Below are 24832 nucleotides of genomic sequence, written 5' to 3' on the forward strand. Positions count from 1 at the left end.
ATCCTTTTCCTTACATCGGCCCCTTCCACTGCCTCCAACGACTCCCCCACCCACTTTCTTCATCACCCTTAACTAGATCCGGCCCTTTCACCATTAAATCCGGCCTTCTCAAGCCCAGCTCCTGCCATTCCGCCCTTCCAGCCATCCATGACTCCAGGTCTGGCACCCCACGGCCTTTCACGGCCAATGTCAACCTTCACGGTGTTCCCCGGCTCCAGATCCAGCTTCACGGCCTCCATGGCTTCAGATCCGGCTTCCACGTCTCCCAATCTAGCCTCCACGACCTCAGATCCTGCCTCCACAGCCCTAGATCTACCCACCACGGAAAAGCCATGTTTCAGATCCAGCCTCCATGGATAAGGGTGTCAATTTTGGCTCGGGCTCGAAAGCTCGCTTGAGCTCGGCTCGAATCTTTAACGAGCCGAGCCGAGCCGAGCTAGGCCAGGCTCGGCTCGGCTCGTTAAGATGAGAGGGTGCTATTATCAAAACATAGCAGCACCAATATCATTTTCCTTTTCTTTTTAAGAAAAATATATTGAAGAGAATATATTTCTTTTACTAAGACCACCCCTAGTATCTAAAAGAGTAGTCATTAATTCATCAAAGGGGCTGTCCGTGGAGTAGAAGGGGAAGTAAATATATTTATTTTTGTAAGCTCCTTTTCACCTCAGACCACCCCCTGTGGTGTAAAAAAGAGTAGTCAAATATGATACAAGGGGGCTGTTCATGAGAAGAAAAAGGGGCGAAATACATCACTTCCCCTTTTAAGCAAAATGAGAAATCCAATTAGGGTTTCAGGGGGGCCTTCATCTTCGTTGAAAATGAGAGTGCGACAGAGAGAGAGAGAGGGACTTGGTAGGGGGTTTTGCCCCGCTCACCTTCTCCGGCAAATCCGCCACCGGCAAGCAATCCTAGGTATCCAACAACCACCTCCATCTCCACCATCTACTCCCCTTTCATTAGATCCAGCTCCACCTCCATAGATTCCGGCAATCTTGCCGGAATCCGGCCATCTCCATCTTCTCCGGCCATCTCGCCGGAATCCGGCAAGTTCTCTCTAAGCTAGCACCTCTGTCTCTGCAACTTTCGACCTCCTCCAACACAAATCTGGGTTTTCTTCATTTGATTCTGGTTTTTCTTCACGAGCTCGGTAAGGCTCGCGAGCCTGGCCAAGCCGAGCCAAGCTCGAGCCCGGTTCGAGCCCGAGCCCGAGCCCAAGCACATGTATTGAGCTTAACGAGCCGAGCCGAGCTGGGCCAAGCTCGGCTCAGCTCATTTACACCCCTATCCACGATCCCGATTTGGCCTCCGCGGCTCATCGCCAACAATGGGAGAGACGGTAAAAAGAGGGTCAGCAATGGGGAAAGAGAGGGAAATGAGCGAGAGAGAGGGAGAACGAGCAAGAGAGAAAGGGAGAAGGGGAGATGAGAGAGGAAGATGTGGGAGAGAGAGTGGACGAGATGAGAAACTGCCTCCCTCCCTAGGTCGACACCCTAGGGAGGGAGCTTTTTTTTATCGCCCTAAAGATTTCTATGAATTTTGGTAGAGGGACATTGATGAGCCATGACATCACATTTTCTTTGGCTGGCAAAAGAGGGATGGCATCCCTACTTACCCAATGACCTGGGTCTACGCCCCTTCTACCACAATGGAATTGAGCTTGAGGACAAGCTCTTTTCTAAGGAGGGGAGTTTGATGTAGAGCGGGTCCCGGGCAAACTGTATGGATTTCATGCTTAGTCTAGGGTAATTGTAGTTTGTCCTTTCATTCCTGTGTGCATGTGAGTTGGGAGTGGGGGGTTATTTTGGTCCTTTATGTTAGCTAGGGTTAGTTTAAGTAGGGAAAAATCTTGTCATTTGGGGACTTTTCATATCAAAATTTCAGGTTTTATTCTTTGCTGGGATTTTTTTTTGAATAGTACAAATTTCATTTAAAGAAAAAGATCGAGGCGATCTATACAAGAAAAGAGAGGAATATATAATGAGAAAGATCAAGAAAAAAAGAAGAAAAAAGATCAAGAGCAAAGATAAAAAAAAAAGGAAGATAGTCACAGGGGAAGGAAATCAAAACGCTCTGGTTCACCCCTCGGAACCCCCTCTGTAGCCAACCTATCGGCCACCTCATTAGCCGAACGACAAATATGGATGAAAGACACACGAGGATCATCAAGAGCCTATCTTGAATCTTATCGAGGAAAGAAGTAAATCTCCAAGGAGCCGAGTGCAAACCCTTAAGCCATCTTATCACATTTAGAGAATCCCCTTTCGATGACCAACTTATCAAGGTCAATATTTTGAAGGAACTTCACTCTTTGAATAACCGCTCGCACTTCCGCTTCATTTGTCTGCTATGCCAGTGGGGCTTGAAAATGCCTACCTAACCACCCCTCCTCATCTCTTAGGACCAATGTTCTGAAAATCGGAATCGTATCGTAAATCGTAAGAGGGGTCGAATCGTAAATCGTAAGATTTTTCAGATTTATATATAAAAATCAGAAAAAATAATAAAAAATAGGAAAAATTATAAATAAGAATAAAAAGAGTAATTATCAATTTTCCATTCAAAACCATTAAAATAAATAACATGAAATGCTTGACAACCACTTAACCGATTGTCATGATTAAAATTAATTAACTATTCATTACCAAAATGGCAAAATCCATTCATTCTCTCTATAACAATCTCAAAAAGATAAAAAAAACTTAAAGTCTCACATATGAACCACAAAACAAAACATGAAACATATCATGATTGTATAAAATATAGATCATGGATGTCGTCGATCCCATTCACATCCTCATCATTATCTTCGTCAACGGCATCGGTAGTTCTTCCCTCAATATTAACACCCACATCTCCATCATCTGTGTCGGAAGCAGAACCAAATTCTTCTTCATCTTGCAATTGGCGCTTGTCCTTCCTTTTGTTGAGGTTTCTAACGCCTATTACATTTACAAGAATGAATATCAATAAATCATGTCTTTAACTCTTTATTACTAAGAAAAGAAATTACAAATAACTTACGTCTTTTCTTTTGTTGAGGCGCATGGCTGGAGCCGGCGCCCGTCTCATCTCCTGTAGCTTCTTCCACAAAACATTCACCCATATCCAACCAAGTCGTGTCTTCTGGAAGCACAGGTCCATCCTTTTCCGTTATCCACTCATCGTCCGAGTCCATGTCAGATAACGAAATAGGATCAAATCCTTTGTTGCCCTTCCTCTTTGAATTGCGAACTCGAAGTTGAAGATTGTATTTGACAAAAACAAGTGCATTCATCCTCTTTTGTTCGAGTCGGTTTCTTCTTTTTGAATGTATCTAAAATAAAAAAGGTTAATAATAAAATTAAAGGGATACAAATAAGAAGATACGAATAAAAAAAGTAGACTTACTAACATTTACCTGCTCAAATGTGCTCCAGTTGCGCTCGCAACCGCTAGCACTACACGTCAGGCTTTCAATTCGAATTGCAAATTTTTGCAACTCGGGACATTCATCTCCAAAGGCGTCCCACCATAAACCTATTTTTCCAAAAAATAATTATGATAATTTCTAAATACATAAGATAAGAATTCAATTAAAAATTTTTAGTTAAAGAATTTACCTGGTAACTGTTCTTTCCTCATTAACTTTGCCATTTCCCGCCCAAAGAGACCCTCTGCTTTCTTGAACTTATCAATTTGGTTACCAATTAACACCCTCTCTTTTGAACTTGGAACCATTCTTTCTAAGCAATCCAATAGCGCCACCTTAATTTCAATGTCCACGTCATTTGAAGTCTCATACTGAAACCGCGGATTTAAAAAATAACCCGCTGCGTGCAAGGGCCTATGAAGTTGCCTGTCCCAACGTTCATCAATGATATTCCAAATTTGCTCATATTTCTTCTTTATGTTGCCCAAATTCTTTGCAATGGCTTCTTTAGCTCGGTCCATAGTCTCATAAATGTACCCCATGGCAGGCCTCTCATCTGAATCTACTAAGCATAGGACTTTCACCAATGGGGATGTGCATTTCAAACAATAATACACACTGGGCCAAAATGTGGAATCGCCTAACACAATTCCGCATATCTTGCTCCCATCGGCTTTTTTGGAATATGGGCTTTTTTGCCAATCATCCGAGGCAAACATCTGCATCAAGCCCGCCTTTCTCTCTCTTAGACTCTTCAATGTCAGGAAGCACGTTGCAAAACGTGTCACAGCTGGCCTTGTCAATTCTCCTTTCGTATGCTTACGCATTAGATGCAAAACCCAACTATGATTGTAAATGTATACTGTGATCATCCTGGCCTTTGCGATGGTCTCTGCATGGGTTGGTAATTTTTCAATGTCTTCAAGCATCAAATCTATGCAATGAGCGGCACAAGGATACCAAAATAATTTTTTCCTCTTCTCCATTAACAACTCCCCTGCTCTCACATATGCAGCCGCACTATCCGTGATAACTTGGACTACATTTTCCTCTCTCACTTCATCCACAACCGAATCAAGTAGAGCAAACAAGTTATCTGCATTTTTTGAGATATCAGAGGTATCTACTGATCTCAAAAAAACTGTCCCCTTTGGACTATTAACCAAGAAATTAGTAATGGATCTATTCACCCCATCTGTCCAACCATCTGACATAAGCGTGCAACCCGTCTTCTTCCATTCTTTCTTATATTCATCCATCATAGACTCTATGTTCTCTACTTCTCTTTTAAGGAATGTATTCCTCATCTCATGGTAACTTGGGACTTTTAATCCATGTCTAAAATGGGTTATGGATTCAACCATGGCGTCAAAAAATGGGCATTTAACAAGGTTGAATGACAATGCATTCGAGTAAAAGAACCTTGCTATGTTTTGGCAAACTTTATCCCTATCCCCCTTTTTCCAAATTTGATTGATAGTTGCTTGCTTGCCGGTTTTTTTGTCCCCCCTCACCACAAAATCATCCATTTTCCTCTTCCCTCTAGCAACACGTGCATTCTCTATTTCCTCTCTATCTTGATAATAGAAGTCCGGCCGCCCCACATCATACTTTGCATCATCTCTTTTCTCCTTCTCTTCTTCATTTTCCTTCAATAGTAACTTAAATTTATCAACGTCATCCGGATTTTGTGTACAAGCAGCTACATTCTGTTTTGTACGTCCCAAATGATGCTTCATTCTAAATACACCTCCAAAATACTCTTTCCCACAATAATTACATCGTAATCTTGTCTTGTTATTGGGAACAACCGTCGTACAATGCTCCCATGTCACATCGACTTCTCTAGCCTTAACCATCTTTCTTTATACTACACTTCAAACTTCTCAAAGAAATACAAACTTGTAAATCCAATGCCTGAAATAAAAATAGATGACAAAAGGAAAAATAGCCTTATTAGTCCCACATTAAACCAATCCAACAGGCAACAGCAACACATTAAAGCAATCAAATAGCCCCAGTGCAATCCAATACTGAAGATTTTGAACTCAAAATTAAGGGCTCTGACGCTCTGTTTGTTTTGGATTTTAAGAACTGATTGGAGTCCTATCGGTTCTCAAAATCCAAAAGAAACAGAGCCTAATCAGTTTTGGACTCTAAATCAGTTCTCAAAATCCAAAAGAAACAAATTTGACCAACAAAATACAATCAAATTTAAGGCTCTGTTTCTGTTGGATTTTGTGAACAGATTGTGAGTCCATAACATGTTATTTGACCCAAATTTAAACATTAATTTGGCTATAATAATCAGTTTAGGACTCGAAATCAATCAACATCCAAAACAAACAGAGCCTAAGGCTAATTGTTACAAAAAATTATAATTTTGATCTCAAAATTAATGGTATGTTTGTTTTGGATTTTGAAAACAGATTGAGAGTCCATAACAGATTATTTGGCCCAAAATTAAACGTAAATTTGGGTCTGATAATCAGTTTTGGACTCCAAATTAGTTCTCAAAATCCAAAAAAAAAGAAACAGAGGGTCAGCCAGCCCTCTTCGTTTTTGGATTTTAAGAGCTGATTGGAGTCCAATCGGTTCTCAAAATCCAAAACAAAAGGTGCAAAAATGAAAAAGAAAGGAAGAGAAAAAGCAAAAATGAGGAGCAGAGGAGAAAAAAAAAAAAAAAAACAACGTACCTGGTCTTCTTCTTCTCCTTCTCCTTCTCCTTCTTCTTCTTCTTCTTCTTCGGTGGTGGAGGACCGTACGGTGGAGGAGGAGGACCGTACGGTGGAGGCGTAGAGAAAGAGGGTTTCTGCAAAACCCTCGTCGAGAGAAAGAGGGTTTCTGTGGCTGGAGAAAGAGTGAGAAATAAACATAAATATGGGTTTTTAAGTTGCTGTGGCTGTGGGGCCCATTTTTTTTTTCAAAAAATACACGTTTAAATTGAATCGCACGATTCACGATCGAATCGTACGATTCAAGCTAAAACCGATTCAAATGCCCGATTCAAATCGTTTTGCATACGATTCGATTTGAATCGTACGATTTGAATCGCAAATCGTACGATTTTAATAACATTGCTTAGGACACCCCCAATCCCCTTCCTTGCTGTGAGTTTCTCCCTGGAAATCTGCTACCCTTGGAGCAGAATCATCCGTAGAAGGATTCTATAAAAAAGGTTTCTAGTAAGATTTCTATTTTCTTGAATCTTCTACCTGTGAAATCCGTTGTTGTATACAAGATAACTGAATCAAAATTCAAGGAGTTCTGTTCCTCCCCTCGATCGGGTGCAAGTTCTTGAATTTCATTTATCTTTTGTCATATTTCTGACAACAATCCAATTATACGGATTTCGGCGACCACTTGATCACAGTAGTTTGATGGTTTGCTTTGTCGGTATAATTCTCATCTAACTAGCATGTTGTAATCCATGTGTTCCCAACCAAAAAAAAATTGATCTGCCCAACACCCGTGAGCAACCGGCCTTGACATCAGGTTTCCATCTTCATTTGATGTTGGCCTAAGACTTCTGAGGTACATTTGAAAGTACCTAGCCGTGTTTTCACGTGTGCCTTCAATCTGGACGTAATTTCATTCACAGCACCCTATGAAATTGGGCTAATTGCAAACGTATGTGCAATTATCCCAACACCTCAGCCGTGATTCTATCAGGCACGTAATTGGTATTTGACCTCTCAGAATTTCACCTCAAGCCTAACACACACCCATCAGGGAATCTCTGTAAGAGTCATGGATTGCCGCTTATTTCCTCCCATTAACGACTGAATTAGTTCAGTGCTCTGTGACTTAATTTTGTGGTATTTTGAAATAGGACCCATATTATGCTTCTTTCCACGATGAGGACTTAGATGGGCATGGGATTTGCACCCCAGATTCAAAGTAGCCTTGCAGATGTTTGTTGGATTATTGGAGTGAATAACGTATCCCCACTCTCACACCCAATTAGTACCGTATTGAAAATTGGAGTAGGTCAAAGGGGTGCCCCTTAGCAATCTGTAATTTTCATGGATGGTATGGTTTGGGGATATTGGGTGTTGTTAATCCCTTGTTAGGTGCTGCACTTCTGACCCTCAACCTGCCCACATGACTTTGGTGCATGTGTTCATTTTCTCCTCTGGTTTGGAGGTTGCAAGTGGATGGCCTAAGGAGTCCATTTCTATCCACCAATAGAAAACTCCGGCACAATTACCACCTACCTGAGACTGTCGACCGTAACCCATTACCAGAGAATGTGTTTAGTAACAATGATAGATTTTAAGTTGCAGTAGATCTATGAGGAATTAATTTGCTGAGAGAGAAACCCTCTAGTGGCTGGCGTGTGGTTGTGATCAAGGTTTTAAATTTTGGTTTCGGGGGTAATTTCAGTCCTCACCGAAACCGAAATTTCATCCCAAAATTCGGTAAAAGGACTCAATGTCGGCTGAAATTTTGTAAAGGATTAAAATATTAATATTTTATCCGAAATTTCGGCGAAATTACCGAAATTCCGACCGAAATTTAAAACCTTGGTTGTGATCTAAAATCAGAATTCAAATGAACTACAACTCTTGAGATTTTAATATTGTGGGGAAGGAGTAAAATGACACTACTGATGCCAAAGAATTTTATGATATTGCTGTGCTTGTTTAACATGTTTCTGTAATGCTTCTATTACGTTATATGCAAGTAAATTCTAATAATTTCAAATATATTGGAAATTAACTATCGTGATTGGACTATAATTAAATACTTGAACATCCTTCATCTTTTCTACGAAATACACTGGTAAATTGTGCCATTATCTTCGTTTAAAAAAGAGCAAATTTTGCCTTCATCTTACACTGTACAAGTTATTTCGTGCAGAATGTGAGGTTTCTTGCGAACTTTATTACAGAGGCTGGAATTATGATCAAAAGAAGCCAGGTGAGCAACAAAACAATACCCGAGTCTCGAATGTGTTACAGCTCATCTTTCTTCAACTGTTTTTATTTCTCTCTTCGTGCAGACACGAATTAGTGCAAAAGCTCAGAGGAAGGTTGCTCGGGAGATCAAGACAGCCCGAGCTTTTGGCCTGATGCCTTTCACTACAATGGGTACAAAACCGTTTGTTTTCGGCAAGACTATGGAAGATCTTGATGAGGATTACGAGTTTGATGATTACGATTACAGGCCTCGCACTCCTGTTGCTATAGACGCAAAGGATGACCCCATTCTAGATTTGTAATTCCTGCAAGTTGACAGCACCTTGACCTGAGAATAGTTGAAAGTTGAATAGTAGTTTTCTGGGATTTAAACAGAACAGTTAAAGCAATATATGCAATGTTTAATTGTGCATTTTAATGTTTATGATCGTTAGTTTGGTGGGGACAATCTATACTGCTGTATGTATGCATTGTTGTTTGTCGCTCATGGGATAGAAAATGGCCCCAAGCTTAATTGGTTTCAGTTTTTTTCTGAAGAGAAGAACTGTGAGCTGCTAAGGTCATGTTTGGCATCCATGAATTATTTTTCCTGGACTATTAGCTTACCAAGTGTTGAGAGAGTGGTGGGGAGAGGGAGAGGGAGAATTGGGAGGGCATGAGTGAGGAGATGGTGCGAAGTGGCTGCAAAGTAAGGAAAACAAAAATTCTATTTTGAGTACAGTTTTTCTTTTCCCTATTTGCCAGCCACTTCTTATCATCTCCTCATGCCATCTCAAGTCTCCCTCTCCCACCACTTGATAAACTAAGATTTCATGGAAAAAACCTTCAGGGCTGCCGAACATGGCCGAAAGCTCTTGTTTGTCTTATCCAAGCTATCTTTTGTTCACGTCTAGAACAGCCGCAATGGGTAGGATATTCTTTACAATCAGCCCCAATGGGGGCCTAAGAAAAAGCTGCATTCTCATCCCCTTTTGTTTTGTACTCTCATATAGAATGATAAGAATTGTGGGTTGAAATGTCATTTCCTTTGTGCATGATTAAGATTACAAAACCAAAATATCCCTAACTTTGACTGAGTGGTTTGGTGTGGATGTGGGCCTCGCTCCTCTGTTAAGTTGTTAAGTTGTGAGCTGCATAATGCAGCTTAGCGGCAGAAAAACGCGTTGGCCCCCACTCAAATTTCGTGAACTTTTGTGATTTTATTGATCAGGCAGGAGCGCCATTATCAAAGCAAACGCACACGATAATATGAGACCCGTCTCACTGAAAATTTGGGGAAAAAGACAAGTCATTATATTATAGCATAATGAAGGCTCGCCGACATGACATTATCTATTTTGGCTGCTTGTGAGTTGTGAGAAGGGTAAGTAGGGGAATGATAACACGAGACGGAACTGGTGGTAACACTTGTAATGAGAATATGAGATTGAGAGATTGGGGCCCACTCCTCTGTGATATCACTATGATCTAGATCATTCATCTTGTGGGGTCCCACCCACCATTAAGATGAAACATCTTAGAAATCACTGCAATCAGAAAATCCTAGCCATTGGATTAGTGTTCAATAATATAAAAGGTTAAATTAAACAAATGAAAGCATTCAACTATACTTAGCACAAGTGGGGATCAATTCATTAGCCAAATCTAATGGATGTCTTGGCATCCATCAATGCACGATCTGAAAAAGTGGCTTTCCTATGGACCCATTCACAGTACTATTGTAAGCAAACTCCACCTGAGCAAGAGACAGAGATCCCATTGTTTAGGCTTGTTGCAATCTCTGTTTGACCATCAGTTTGTGGGTGGAAGGGGCTGATGGTACTTATAGGGATGCATCAAACCTCCTCCATAGGGTCTACCAAAAACGACTAAAAAACCGTGTCAAGATCCGAGGTGATAGTCTAAGGAACCCCATGCAGGCGAACTACTTCACGAAAGAACAAATTGGCTGCAGCCTCTGAAGTCTTCGTGCAAGAAACAAAGTGTGCCATCTCGGAAAAGCTATGACAAACACAAACACAGAAGAATATGCACCCTGTTGAGTAAGTGGTAGACCCAATATGAAATCCATACTCAAAACTTCCCAAGGAGCTTCTCGAACAGGTAAATAGTAAGAAAAGAATGTTCCGAGATTGTCCTTTTGCACCCTGGCATGTAGGACATCATTTGATAAGTCTGCCCACATTCTCCTTGAGTTGTGGTCAATAGTAACTTTCTTCCACCAAGGCGATGTTCTTTTCTCGCCCAAAATGTCCGCCTAAACCACCACCATGCAAATCCCAGATGATTTTCTCTCGCAACGACCATCTAGGAATACACAATCAATTTCCCTTAAAAAGGAAACCAACTTGGACACGGAATTCAAAAGGCATCCCCTTCTGCCAGTTATCCCAAACATCCTGAAAATCATCATCCAAAACATATGATTCCTTTAGGCACTCACAACCTTGGACTTCATTAGCCAAAGTGACTAATGAAGATTGCTCTCCTGCTCAACACATCTGCTACCGTGTTTTGTTGTCTCCTGCATAAAAGAGACCCACCTAGCATATGTAGCCTGCTGACTTTAGCTTGATTGCTAATATATTTTAAAGGCTGACTATTAGTATATAGAATAAACTCCCTTTGAACTAGGAAGTGTCTCCGGTGCTGCAATTCCCAAACCACTAAATACGACTCCAATTCATATGGTTGACCACTTCTTGCGGGTGTCATTGAGCTTCTCATTGAAGAAGGCAACAAGTCTACCCTCTTCTGAAAGGACACCTCCAATGTCAATGTATGATGCCTCACCCTCTACTTTAAATATTTTCTCCAAGTTTGGTAGGGCTAGGATAGGGGCCTAGACAACTTTTCCTTGATCAGATTCGGTCCAAAGATTTCTCTTCATACATTCAGTAATTGGTGCAATGATACTGCTGAAATCCCTGATAAATCTCTAATAAAAGGTAGCTAATCCATGAAAACTCCGAAGCTCACTATTGTCTTGGGTGTCAGCCACTCTGTAATACTCTTCACCTCTCTTCATCCAATTGATTGCAACATAGCTCGGAAAGACTAGGCAGACTGTCATAAAATGACACTTCATTAGGATCATAAATAGCTTGTTCTGCATTTTTTTAAAAATATTATAGCTTGTTATGTTGTATGACAGTAAGTTCTGCTCTAAGGTGTTCTACGTTTTCCTCATGGTGGTTATAAATCAATAAGTCATGAGAGTATACTAGTACAAGTCGACCAATAAAGGGGTTGAGTACCTGGTCCATTAACCACATGAAAGTGCTTGGGGTGATGGAAAACCTGAATGTCATTACTAGCCTCTCCAATAATCCCTCCTTGGTCATGAAGGGTGTCTTCCATTGATCTTCGAACCTAATACGGATCTGGTGATACCCGCCCCTCAAGTCAATCTTGGAGAATACCTATGATCCCTCCAGCATGTCTAGCATACTTCACCGTGATTTTGCTGATGGCCCTGCGCGCCAACAACCATCCTTTTTTGGAGAGATCAGGGCAGGTATTGTGCAAGGGCTCATACTTTCTTGAATCAACCCCTTCAAGATCAATTCTTCAACCATACCTTGCAAAAACTCGCTACTCTTTTGGGCCCATTCGGTAATAATGTAAGTTGGGCAAACTAGAACCTAGGACTAAATCAATATGATATTGGATGTCTCTCATGGGAGGAGATCCATCAAGGAGTTCCTATGGCATGATCTCAAATTCTTTCATCAAGCACTTCAACTTGTCAGGCACTTTTGTTGTCTCACAATCTTCCCTCTGTAATAACGGCGTTCAGCATACACTTCTCCAGTTTCCACTAATTTTTGCTCAAACTCACTAGTGATTAGAAATGACCGCCCCTCCATTTTAGTAGCTTTGGGTTGGTTCTACCCTCTCATAGAACCTATGATAATCTTTCGATCATTCTTGAAGAAGATCTCATAAGAAGACCTCCCTTAAATCTCATTGCTTGCTATGATTCGGTCTCAGCCAAGTCATTACGCAAAGAAACTTTCGAATTCTTCTACGTAGTTTCTCACCCAAGTCATTACGCAAAGAAACTTTCGAATTCTTCTACGTAGTTTCTCACCGTGCGGTTCCCCTGCTGACAATTCTAGTATGGTTAGAATAGCACTTGACCATAGTCGAGCGGTAGGAATCGTCTGTGCATCATTTGCTTCATTCTTTGGCAAGTCTGAATGTCTGCCTTGCATGGTGACCCCGTGAGGTCTGTATTTGTTCCCACAAGCCCCATCTGTAAGCTAGTATGGCCCAAGCTCAAACCTTTTTATCTTCCGAGATCCCAATATAATCAAAGAACTCTCAATTTCAAGTAGTTGGGTTGAGATTCATCCAACAACACACCTACTGTTTGTTATGTTTGCAGCAATAACCAGAGACAAGACGAGCCTTTGCTAACAAGAATTCAATCTCGACTAACAGGAAAGCAACTAAAAATAAAGAGCGTGGGTGATGATTTTGTTGCAAAGACGACCGCTGATCGTTGGTCGATTTTTAGATTGAAGGAGAATCAGAGAATAAAAAGCGGGCGTTTTATGGGCTAAAATTAAGAAACGAAAAAATCAAGGGGTAGTGAGGGGTGTTTTTATTTTGAAAGGTAAAATATTTCATTAAGGGAAAAAAAAAGAAGGGCAAGCCCCATGACCGAGATGGTCGGTACAACGATGGGAAAAGACAAAGAAAATAAAGTGCAATTCACCCCATCTCAGGGGGGAAGAAAATAAAAAATCTCCACATGGGATCTAGCTACCACCACCCGAGCTATCCAATCCGCTTCACTACTTACAGATCTTCAAACACGCTGAAAACAAACTTGATGGGCTCGGCTCCCGCACGGTCCTGAATCTCATCCACCAAATGCGCGATCCTCCAAGGATGATGATGGCTTCCAAGCATCCGCCTAATTACATTGAGGGCAGTCTCCTTTCACCACCAAAGACAGCAGGACACTCTCATCAACAAGGGTGTTAACCGGCAAAATAATAGGAAAGTTTGCAAGACTCCTATTCTCGGTTGGTTGTAACTAATTATTAGGAGCTGCGATAAGGGGTGTTTAGCGGTAAAGAATCCAAGACTCCTATTCTCGGTTGGTTGGTGTTTGACAGAAAAACAAACTGGAAATTGTTGCTTCTTCAGCTGTGAGTTGCAGCAAGAGGTACCTGATCGTAGGCGAGGAAAAACAAGGTGCAATCTGGATTATGAAATGGTAGAAGAGGGCAGAATCTGCGTGGTGACTGAGTAGTTTGAGGTAGTAGAAAAGAAGGATGATGAGATGGGTTGGTGAAGAATCGAACCTGGTAAAAGCTCAGAGAAAATGAACTTTCAGCAGGGACCGGAACCAGCTATGATACCAAATTAGTGTAGCGAACGCAGCAAAGGTAAGATCACCATCTCAACTTAGAAAGAAGAACCTTGAATCTACAAGGAGAAAAACTAAATAAGCAATTCTTATTCAATGAAAAACTAGTTTCATACACTGCACGTCCAATACAAACTCAACTGCTAACTATGACTAGGACTCTTAGCTAGAATTAGTAATTCTAACTAAGACTAGACTAGGAAATTACCTAGAAGTAAAAATTCTGAAGTTATTAAAATTCACCCTTAAAAAGAGAATCCTAAATTAGCAAAATTTTTGAAAAAGTGAAATTACAAAAACCCTAATCATTAGATGGGTCGGATCTCATTTGAGGAATTTCCTAACTTAAACCAAACACTAATCTACAACATATATTCTTCCACAGCCATTTAATTGAAAACAAAAAAGATTGAAAATACACATTCTATGTATTAGAAAATAGAGAACCCCAAATAAAATATACATTCTATGCATTAGATAATAAAGAATCCCAAATTTCAGTGGCACGAGCTCGAGCTCAAATCCCCAAGCTCTCATCAGCAAAACAACATGTACACAAACCAAGGATGCAAACCACGCTCAATGCAAAATTCAAAGCATCAAAACACTATTGCAACACTTTCTAATTTCCAAATGTTAAAAAAAAAAAAACCTTTCTAATTTTCATAGAACTCAAATAACATTGCTCTCTACAATGTCCCCCATTGTCTCCAACTTCACAACAACAAAAAAAGAAAGAAAAAAGAAAAATCACAAAACACTAAGGCCATGTTCTTTTTTAGATTTCGAGTCCAAAATTGAATATTGGACTCAAATTGCATTTAATTTTAAGTTCAATAATCAGTTTTGTACTCAAAATCGATTCTTAATACCCAAAACGAGCATGGCCTACATTTAATTTTGAGTCCAATAATCAGGTTTGGACTCAAAATAGACTCACACAGCCTAAATGCAATTTTGAGTCCAATAATTGGTTTTGGACTCAAAATCAATTCTGAAAATTCCAAAAATAACCAGGCATAAGTCTACTAAAAACTAAAATTAGCAACCACAACATAAACAAAAAAAAAAAAAAAACACAATATTTATGAAATCCTATCATCTCCTAGAATAACAGATTGTCATGAACAAATTAACCAAGACAACATCAAATCCCAGTACCCTAGACCAAGATGAAAAACCAAAAGATGTATATGAAATCCTATCATTTTCTCAAATAACAGCATGTCATGAGCACTGAACAGTACAACATCAATCTCAATATCCTAGACAAACAAAAGTAACATAAAATAAAACAAAGCACACCCAAAATAGCTTTGAAATCATTTTATCTCCTCTAAAATGCCATGAACATTGAACAATACAATGTCAACAACCAGTACCCTACAACAAACAAAAGTATAAGCTAGCAAGAAACCCATCAAAGTTGTGTTCTGCAAAGTTGCATCCATCAACATCCACAACAGTATCATATGTCTACATATACATTGGTTTTTATCAGAAACCCATTTCTCTTTCTTAGCATAAGGAAGAGAAAAGGGGGACAAAGGGAGCGTAAAATGGTGACCAATCAAGCCAGTCTCAGAGTCATTTACTGGCGACGGTTTGATTGAGTTGGTTCTGATTCTCCTGCTGCTGGAAATTCAGAGGCCTCCTGAACAGCATTATGTGAGGCTCCGGCCGATGGATCGCATAGTGAACCCAACCTCGACTCTGCTGAACCCCGATCGCTCGCCATTCATTCTTTTTTTTTTTGGAGCAAACACAACAAAGAAATCAACACGTATTACCCGTAATAGATCCATTTCAAGAAAAATAATGATATAAAATCCCCAAGAAACCCAAAATATGGGAAAATGCAGAAACCACGAATCCAATTGATGCAAAAATAAATACCCAATTCCCGCAACAAATGGATTGCACCCCATTTGTTCTTTTTTTTTTTTGGAAGCAAACAAACAAAGATCCATTTCAACACTATGAAAATAAAAATAATGAAGTAAAAACCACCTAAGAAACTCAAAATATAGGAAAATGTAGAAAACCCTAAATGCAGTGGAAATAGAAATAAAAACCCAATTCCCGGAATAACCCATATCAACAAAAAACTAACAGAGTAATGAAAATGTAAATAAAACCCCCAAGAAACTCAAAATATAGGAAAATGTAGAAAACCCTAAATGCAGTGGAAATAGAAACAAATACCCAATTCCCATAATAATCCATCTCAACAAAAAATAACAGAGTAATGGAAAATGTAAATAAAACCCCAAAAAAACTCAAGAACAATGGGGAAATTTTGAAACCCTAAATAATTACCTCGGAGAGAAGCCGATTCTTCGGGAGCATTTTCTCCACTTCCTTGGGAAGAACAACATGCCTGTGAAAAATCATACAAGAACGAAAATAAACCATTCAAAATGCAGAGATTTTCCATGGATTTTCTTTTTCTTGAAGAAGAAAAGAAAAGAAAAATGGTAAGGGTTTATGAATGAAATTAGGATTACCTATATTCGTAGGTATCATCGAAGTATTTCTCGGAGTACTGGATCTGACCCATTTCTTGTCTTTTTTTTCCTTCTTGATTGTTAGTAGAAAGAAGAGAAATACAGAAAAAAAAAGGGTTAGGGTTAGGGTTTTTGTTTGCCTTTCTTAGAATGTGGAAGAAACAAAAGAAAAACACAAGATTAAAGATGGGGTAGGGATGGGTTTAAGGCCTTACCTCAGATCGAAATGCAAGATCTATGAATCTTCAAGAGAGAGGAAGATTAAATCGAGTGGAAAATGAGAGAGAGAGAGAGAGAGAGAGATTGATTTTGAAGGGGGGTGGATTTTAAATGGAGGGCTGGAATTAATCTAATATATTTTGGGCAATGATAAATTCGCACCCCATGTAGAATGATTCACTCCCTTGTAACGTGAATTGTGGCAGACTTCAACGCTTTTTGACGTGTAACTGGGGTGTGAATCATCCTACAAGGGGTGCGAATTTATCGTATCCCTATATATATTCTCTTAAGGGAAATGATATTTTATTGGGACAGCCTTATCGAGTGTAAAAGAATGGTCATAAATAGACTAGAGGAGGGTGCCTCAAGTAAAAAAAAAGGAGGAAATATCACGTGCCTTTTCATAATGTAAGAAAATCAACTTTTTGCAATACTTTCGGGTTCTAGAAGCCAGGGATTTCGATTTCAAATTTCAAAACTAAGGAGGAAGAAATAGAAATAGGTTGCTGATATTGGCAATACCGTATTTTATAATGACACGAACTCATGTTGTCTTTTATTATTTAAACAGTTGTCAAAAGTTACATAATATTTCCCGAGAAAAGCTCTCAGATCGCAATTAAAAAGGAAAGAAAAAATTTGAGTACTGTGAAAACATGTTAGTGCAGATATCAGTGGGCTAGAAATATACATTAAGTTTTTAATTTTGGCACCCCATTCTTCAAATTCACTCCCATTGACGATTATAACCCTCCAATTTCTGGTCATAAATACAGACCATTAATTCTTTATTTTTTCACCATTCATATAATGGCCAGATATTGGAGGGATAGAATTTTCTAATGAAAAATCAGGAATGTGCAAAAGTACAAGTGGGGCCCACTTTTTTTAATTTTTTGATGATCCAAGCGATTTATCTGTAATTGAGAGCCTATGCATTAATAATGGTAAATGGTTAGGGTTAGACCTGGCAAAAGCGACCCATGCCCACGGGTCGACCCGACCCAACCGCAAATTTGCGGGTACGGGTCTGAGTTTTAGTGACCCGTCAAAATTGACCCGCGGGTGACCCAACCCCCAAAAACACGGGTCGGGTCGGGTCGGGTCAACCCGCGGGTCTTTTGGATTTTTTTTAAAAATATTTTTATTTTAAAAGAGAGAGAGAGAGGGCAAGGAGATCAAGGGCTAAGATCAAAACATTGTTGATCTTAGCCTCTCGTTTAGTCGTTTATACTTTTGGGATTTAGAGACTTACTAGTTAGGGTTTGAGACTTTGAGGAGAAAAGAACAGAGCAACCGAAGCTTGAAGAAGCCAAAACAAAAGGGGAGGCTTGGAATCGATTGATCCCAAGCTCCCAAGCTTCCTACGAGCACAAAATATCGTAATTAAGTTTTTTCCTTTTTTTTTGGTTTTTTTTCTTTCTACATGAAAAAATTGTTTTTTTTCCTGCTGTTGAGTGAATGATAATGCTGGTCTCTCTCTTCTAGTTCAAACCCATGTCAGGCTTTTCAAAGATTTCTTACTAGAAAAAAGTGAAATCTCTGGAGAAAAAAAAAAGATGTTTGTTTCTTCTTCATTATTTCTATAAATTTGTTGATGCTTCATTTTTTCTCCATTTTATTCAGACATTTGCTTCTCTGCTGCAAATCGTTGCCATTAGAACAGATTTTCAGCTCCAGGAAGAAGAAAACTTCTATAAATCGAACGGTTGAGATCATCCTATGGCAATGATTTTTGGGGCACGATCTATTTACATTGTGTCCCATCAAATGAACGGTTTGGATCATCCTATGGCGTAGGCTGGACCGTCCATTTTGAAAATTAGGGAGTGAATTTATCACCGCCCAATAAAACTCTCTTTTGGAAAAAATTGCGGGTCAACCCACAGGTCGACCCGACCCACCTGCACGGGGTACGGGTCACCGGTTGTTGACCCGTAGGAATGCGGGTCATTTTGACTTGCAACCCGCATGACCCGCACCCGCATAACCCGTGGGTCGACCCGACCCGACCCACCCGTTTGCCAGGTCTAGTTTGGATCATTGAACAAGTGGACCCTTTTCTACTTTTGAAAAGAGTATTGGTACTTTCGTCCCCTTTTCTTTCCCAGGCCGCCACCCTCTACAGTATCTAAGGCTACTCTTTTTACACTAAAAGGGGTTGACCAAAGGAAGAAAAGGGGAAAATATCGTTATATCTATCTATCTATAATATTTGGGATTTGCTATAATATCTATCTATTTATGATAACTAGCTAGCAAATCCCGTAATATTTATATGCTAAGCATTTTACTTTCCGTTGTTATTCGCCTTTTTTTTGTTTTTCTGCTCCAAAATGAAGTTTGCTGCTATTAATTTGAGTTTGCGGCACTACAAATGAAATTTGCAGCTAAATATTTAGGTTTGCCTCCGCCAACGAATTAGATTTCGCACCTACTAATTCGTTTTAAAAAATTTCGGGATGGTTTCTAATTTCATTGGCAAAAATCTAATTTGGCGGGCCACCAAAATCCAATTTCCCACTGTCTAATTTTAGCAACTTTTCGAATTTAAGTGAGAGGTAGGTTTGCCATGGCATTAGAAGGGTAGGTTTTCCATACTAAGATAAAGCCAGAAGAAGAAGAAGAAAAAGAAGAAGAAGAAGAAGAAGAAGAAGAAGAGGAAGAAGAAGAAGGCAAAGCATTCAAATTCGTAGAAGTATCATTATACTTCCCGAAAAGCTATTAACATCCCATAAGAAAGTTTTAAATTAAATAAAGAGGTCACACATAACCTTGTTTATTGTAAAATAACACTAATCAACACAACATGCAACTTTTATATTTTATTATGGATGAAGTTTAAATATCTCTCTCTCTAGTCTCTATAAATTAATAAGAAAATGTCCTCGAGTTTTCATTAAGTCAGCATTCACTCGTTCGAGTTGAGTTGACTCGATCGACTCTCGAGTCCAGTAAATTATTGACATCTTGTACTATGTTTCTTTCTAAATCGTTCAAGAATGTAAAACCAATCAGTAGGTCTGAATGAGTCCTTTGTGTCGATGATTATTAGAAGGATCTGTTGAATTTTGTCGTGGAAGAAGCCAATCGTTTCCATCTATGTACGAAATGTTCATGAACATAGTTGCTTCATATTGGCTCAACTGCTTAGAATATGGAGTCCTCAATGTGTAGTTCGCCCCTGGTCCAACACATTCACATTCTCCAAAGAAGATAGTTCTGTAAAGAAAAAGGAAAAGATTTTGATAAACATCCATAAACTTCGAATCAAAAGGAAAAGAAAAGATTTAGGAAACAGAGTTTTTATATGGTGCCCGACCGTCCTCTTCATATTTGATCCAACAGCTCCCCACTTTTTAAGAGGCTGCTGTTGGATCAAATACCAAGGGTGGTACCTTCACAGTGACTTGACTGTCGGGCATCATATAATTTCTCTAGGAAACAAACCAATTACTTTTTAAATTTGTTTTAATAGTTTAGAACACTTTTTTTAGAGAAGTGATAGATCCGCCCCTTTTGATCACCAGGAACACCCTCTTTCAGCGTATCTATGACTAAAAAGGGGATGTTGTACTTATGTCAGAAGAATTCAATGCCCTTGATTGCCACAACCACTGACAGGGGGTGTTCCTGGTGATAAAAAGGGGCGGATATATCATTTCCCTTTTTTTTTATTGAAGCAAAGAGATTTTCACGGTGTACGCCCGCATAGTCCATTATTTTTCAAATGTACTGCATAGCTGACACCGTATGATGATCCAAACCGTCCATTTGATGGGCCACAGTGTAAATAGGTTGTGCCCCCAAAATCATGCCCACAGGATGATCCTAGCCCTCTGATCTATTGAGGAGCTGCTTATTATGGAAACCTCTAGATCGGAGGGATAGGATCATCTTATGGACATGATTTTTTTGGCACAACCTATTTACATTCTGTCCCATCAAATGGACGGTTTGGATCATCCTATTGTGTAAGCCGCATTGGACTATATGAGCTTTCACCAGATAAAAACTCGTTAGAAGCAAACCAACTAGATGAAGGGAGAAGATGAGATTCAAGAGAAGAGCGCAAAACAAAGAGTAGCAATAAGGATCAACCACGGACGGGTCTCTCAAGGGGTCGTTCCAATCGCTCCATCCATCCGAAGCAATGATCTTAGACATGTAAGTTTTCGCAAAGACTACTGATGCATAAGGACCCCATGCTCGTCCGAGCCACACCCTCCCTGATCCTCCAATGCTGCAATTTACAAAGGAAAATCCCGATCTCTCGCTCATTGATGACCTTCCTTGAGCTGTAATGGATCCACTGATCATTTCTACTCCCGGCGGTACTTCCTGCGCTATCGAATTAAGAGTGCACCCCTGTCCATAACTAAACTTTCAGTACCATTTTCTCACATAGCTACAATGATTAGTGATGGATTTTAGGAGAGAATAATTTCTTGAAACCATGACTCTAAATTGAGTAGTTTTGGTTTGCAATGTGATTGGATTTTGGGTGCAATGTAGGTGTAATTTTGCAATTGATTGCAAGTTTACACACAAATTGTATCCAAAATCCAATTAGGTTCTCGCTAGCTGTGAAGAACCCAGATCGTTTTTTAACATTTTCAGTGGCAAAAGAGCTTTCAAAATTCATTAAAATCAGTAATGAGTAATTTGAAGGCGAGTTTGGGGTGACAATTGAATTGGATTTTGGGTGAAATTAGGGTGTAATCTTGGAATTGATTTCAAGTTTTACACACAAATTGCATTCACAATCCCAAAAACACCAACCTTGCCGTGAAGGTTTGCTTATCTAATTAAGCCATTTCATATGCTAGGCACCACTACTGCACCCCAAAAAAGTCTCTCTATTCAAACTCTCTTATCCCTCTAATATGTAGACTTTCCTGAGAGTACTAAAATTAGAGGGTTAAGATTGCCCAATGTGTGGGATTTTCGGGTTGTATCCAATTCATACTGGGACCCAACTGATGAGCGGCTAGGATCATCCAAAAAGTGATGTCCACTTGTACATCTGCCTAGTAATCTGTACATACTATCTGAGATTTTCGATTCTACGTACCTCATAAAGCGATCTGCCATTCCCAAATATAAAATCGATGGAGCCTTGGATGAAACATTCTCTGAAATAATGCCTCCCTTTATCATCATGAAGAGTATCTTGAGCCCCATAAAACCCACAACCATAAAATGCAGCTTGGTCACCTGCAATTCTGAGTGCAACTGCTTGGCCTCCAACATCACCAGGAGATGCAGGAGGAGCCGTGTTCTTTAACAAAGAAGTGAGTGTCAATATTAAAACAAGTGAGTGTGGATAGAATCTACAATGAAATAATGTTACAATCCTGAGTGGGGGCAAGCCTAGGTATGGGACTAGGTGGGACCTAGTCTGGTATGGGACATGTTTAAAGGACCTAGAGCTTTTGGCGTATTTGTTAGGTACCTAACAATTGTTTTGATACCAAATGTTAGCCAAAAGCTCTAGGTCCTTTAAACTTGTCCCATACCACGCTGGGTCCCACCTAGTCCCATACATAGGCTCGTCCCCACTTGGGACTCTTTGATAAATAATATAGTAACTAAGATTCGCGTACCTGAAAGCTGATGTTGTGGGCTTCAAAGTTTAGAGCAAAGATTGAAACAGAAGCACTGTAAATTGTTCCACCGGTGGAATTTGCAGTGTCATTCCATGCTATGGAAGTGTTTAGATAACCTTGACCTTGGAATATTAGATTTGTCTTGTTAACTGAAACGGTTACTTTCTCCCTGAAATTAAACATGGTAAAGCTATTACATGAGAACTTCATGTCATCATGTGTATAAGATGTGAGAGTCATGTCACTGAAGCTGGGATACTTCACTCGAGCCTTACTTCCCTTTGGCTACAACACGAATATTCAGTTTTTGGTCAAATTGTTGGGAGTTCCAGGTGAAAGCAAAGATCCCACATCGGAAAAGTGAATAGATGTGGAAGAGATTATAAGGATTTGGCACCTTCTTAAGGGCTAGTTTTTTTTTTTGTTTGTTTTAATTTTTTTTTTAAACAAATGGCTATTTAAAGGCTAGTTTTTATGCGTGAGTTCCACCCAGGTCATGGAGTGGGAGATTGTTGGGAGTGAGTTCCACCCAGGTCATGGAGTGGGAGATTGTTGGGAGTTCCACATGAAAGCAACGATCCCACTATTGGGACATGGGTAGAACTCACTCCTAAAAGCTAGCCGCTAAGGTAGGGTGCCAAATTCTTATAAGCTCATCCATATCTTTTCACTCATCCGATGTGGGATCTTTGCTTTCGCGTGGAACTCCCAACAATCTCCCCCTCCATGTAGCAGCAACGTGGGTCTCTATCTCAAGAGATTTTTCCCATCCTCAAAGCTACACAGTGGTTACCGAGATCTTCCCCGACGGATTTTTTCTGTCCTTAGAGGCACACCGGGGTTACCACGCCCCGGCTCTGATACCACTTGTTGGGACCCAAGTATAACTCACTCTTAAAAGCTAGCCATTAAGGAGAGGGTGCCCTTAGCCCTCTCCACATCCATTAACTTTTCCAATGTGAGATCTTTGCTTTTGCGTGTAACCCCCAACAAACTCACCCTCCATGCATAAGCAACGTGGACAATCTCTCCCCTCCACGCAGTAGCAACATATATGGGAACTACGAGATCTTGTCCTAGGGAATTTGATCGTCCTCGAAGGTACACGGGGTTACCTAGATCTTATATTCCCTGAGCGATGTGGGATCTCTGCTTTCCCGTGGAACCCCTAACACCCACATCAAAAAAGTAAAAGTGATATGTAAGGGCTTATAAGGACTCTGGCACCCTCCCTTTAACGGCTAGCTTTTAAGGGTGAGTACTATTCGGATTCCAACAAGTGATGTCAGAGTCGGATATGGAAACTTCAGTGAGCCCTCGATGACGGAGAAAATCCCTCAAGGAAGTTCTTCAAGTTCTCACATTGCTTATGTGTGGAGGGGGAGATTGTTGGGAGTTCCAAAGATCCCACGGAAAAGTGATGAGATGTGAAAGGGCTTATAAGGACTTGGGCACCGTCCACCTAATGGCTAGTGTTAAAGGCGAGTTCTACCCAAGTCCTAACACAAACATGTAGACAGACACAATTTCACTGAAAGCCATTTTGAGGCTCACTTTTGCAAGAGAAAACACCCAGTTCAGATTAATTAAATGAATAGGACAAAATCTGCTAAAAAGTGAGCCGAAAAAATGGCTTATTTGACTACTTAGTGCTGATCACAGGTAGGATAATTTTGGGAATGCTGGCCACAATGCAAAATAATTAGGCCCTATTCGTTTAAGATTATGACATCCGATTTTAACCTGAAAATATAAGCATTCAGATGGGTTCACATATTTGGGGTGCATTTGCAAGCCATTAAGATGGATTTGAAACTATTATACCATTATTTGCATAAAGAAAATTTTATGAATAATCGTTTATTCAAAGAGGACATATTTAAACTCCTATAGGAAACACATTTGATTAAATGCGAAATTATATGGTGCACACGCATATTTACACATAATGGGAGAATGAATTGATCCATCGGTAGCCTCTTATAAACTCGGCTTTTGTTGGATCAAATATCAAGGTGCGGCACCCTAATTACATGCAACTATGCACAGACACCATATATAATCTCAAATCAAACAAAGAAAGGGAAATGATCTCAGCGCTCCATTGTTTTGATAAACTTGCGCTCCCATGTTTGTCGTGTAGTATCTTTAAGAGCTTTTTGAGAACCATAATATTCCTCTGACAACCTTTTAAATACTACACGATGAACATGGGAACGCATGTTTATCAAAACATTGGAGAGGTGAAATCATTTCCCCAAAGAAAATGTCATAGGATTCAAAAATTGCGATTGGTACGCGCGGAATAAATAACCTGTAAACACCAACATCTATGAGAATGAGGGTCCAAGTGATGCTATAATCGGGCACGGTGTCCACCGCCTTCTGTACACTGCTGAAATTGGCACAACCTTTAAGATCAACGGTCAAGATCAGTGTCGGCTTCGGATAATTCAATCCAATCATAGCTGTCCATCTCGTATCATCACATTCGATCTTTCGCTTCTTTCTATGGTGGTGATGTCTTCTAGAAACATTCTGACCAACGCTTCTTAGGAAAGAAAAAAAACCCCCTAACCCACCTTCTTCTACCACTCTCTCAATAATGCCACCCTCAATACTACTAGTACTAATAGCCGTATTAGAAGACAAAGAGGAGGAAGAAGAAGAAGGTGGGTAGGTGTCTATAACAAGTAGAATGGAAATAAGTGCAATGGCAATGGCTGAAAGCCAAAATAAGGTGTTTTTGTGTATCATTTTTGTTTTGGTGTTGTTGA

General features: G+C 39.9%; 4 protein-coding genes and 1 long non-coding RNA gene across 7 annotated transcripts in view; 1 reads left to right on the plus strand and 4 right to left on the minus strand.

Moving 5' to 3' along the window:
* LOC143859366 (uncharacterized) overlaps positions 1-8752 on the plus strand; it is a 56959-nt gene extending 48207 nt beyond the window's left edge. The window contains exons 6-7 of the mRNA XM_077370085.1: positions 8276-8335; positions 8418-8752. Coding sequence (XP_077226200.1) covers positions 8276-8335; positions 8418-8636 — 279 coding nt within the window. The 3' untranslated portion in view covers positions 8637-8752. The remainder of the gene's footprint in view (positions 1-8275; positions 8336-8417) is intronic.
* On the minus strand, positions 2746-5271 carry LOC143859382 (uncharacterized). Its single transcript, XM_077370099.1, has 4 exons — positions 3603-5271; positions 3401-3519; positions 3025-3316; positions 2746-2942 (listed from the first exon to the last, which is right to left on the minus strand). Exons 1-4 carry the CDS (start codon positions 5269-5271, stop codon positions 2746-2748), a joined length of 2277 nt encoding a protein of 758 aa, XP_077226214.1.
* Positions 8753-12920: 4168 nt separating the features above from the next.
* Positions 12921-14418, minus strand: LOC143859227 (uncharacterized). Its single transcript, XR_013239196.1, has 2 exons — positions 13653-14418; positions 12921-13517 (listed from the first exon to the last, which is right to left on the minus strand). It is a non-coding gene; the product is annotated as an uncharacterized LOC143859227 (long non-coding RNA).
* A 610-nt stretch (positions 14419-15028) lies between these two features.
* LOC143859225 (cyclin-dependent kinases regulatory subunit 1-like) lies at positions 15029-16518 on the minus strand. Of its 2 annotated transcripts, none has more exons than XM_077369922.1 (4): positions 16440-16518; positions 16225-16297; positions 16037-16097; positions 15029-15460 (listed from the first exon to the last, which is right to left on the minus strand). In XM_077369922.1, exons 2-4 carry the CDS (start codon positions 16275-16277, stop codon positions 15305-15307), a joined length of 270 nt encoding a protein of 89 aa, XP_077226037.1. In that variant the 5' UTR covers positions 16278-16297; positions 16440-16518; the 3' UTR covers positions 15029-15304. The 2 variants fall into 2 exon arrangements, with proteins under 2 accessions (XP_077226037.1, XP_077226039.1); XM_077369924.1 differs by having other exon boundaries at positions 16225-16294; positions 16440-16508.
* Positions 16519-19216: 2698 nt separating this feature from the next.
* On the minus strand, positions 19217-24832 carry LOC143859228 (putative pectinesterase 14). 2 transcript variants are annotated; one of them, XM_077369925.1, is made up of 5 exons: positions 24370-24832; positions 22053-22224; positions 21521-21727; positions 20555-20814; positions 19217-19668 (listed from the first exon to the last, which is right to left on the minus strand). In XM_077369925.1, the coding sequence occupies exons 1-5, from the start codon at positions 24810-24812 to the stop codon at positions 19461-19463; spliced, it is 1290 nt and encodes a 429-aa protein (XP_077226040.1). In that variant the 5' UTR covers positions 24813-24832; the 3' UTR covers positions 19217-19460. The 2 variants fall into 2 exon arrangements, with proteins under 2 accessions (XP_077226040.1, XP_077226041.1); XM_077369926.1 differs by having other exon boundaries at positions 19506-19668; positions 20548-20814.

The sequence above is a fragment of the Tasmannia lanceolata genome, unplaced genomic scaffold, assembly GCF_043159265.1.
Source record: "Tasmannia lanceolata isolate RefF3 unplaced genomic scaffold, GAP_Taslan_0.1 ptg000029l, whole genome shotgun sequence".
NCBI classification, from domain to species: Eukaryota; Viridiplantae; Streptophyta; class Magnoliopsida; order Canellales; family Winteraceae; genus Tasmannia; species Tasmannia lanceolata.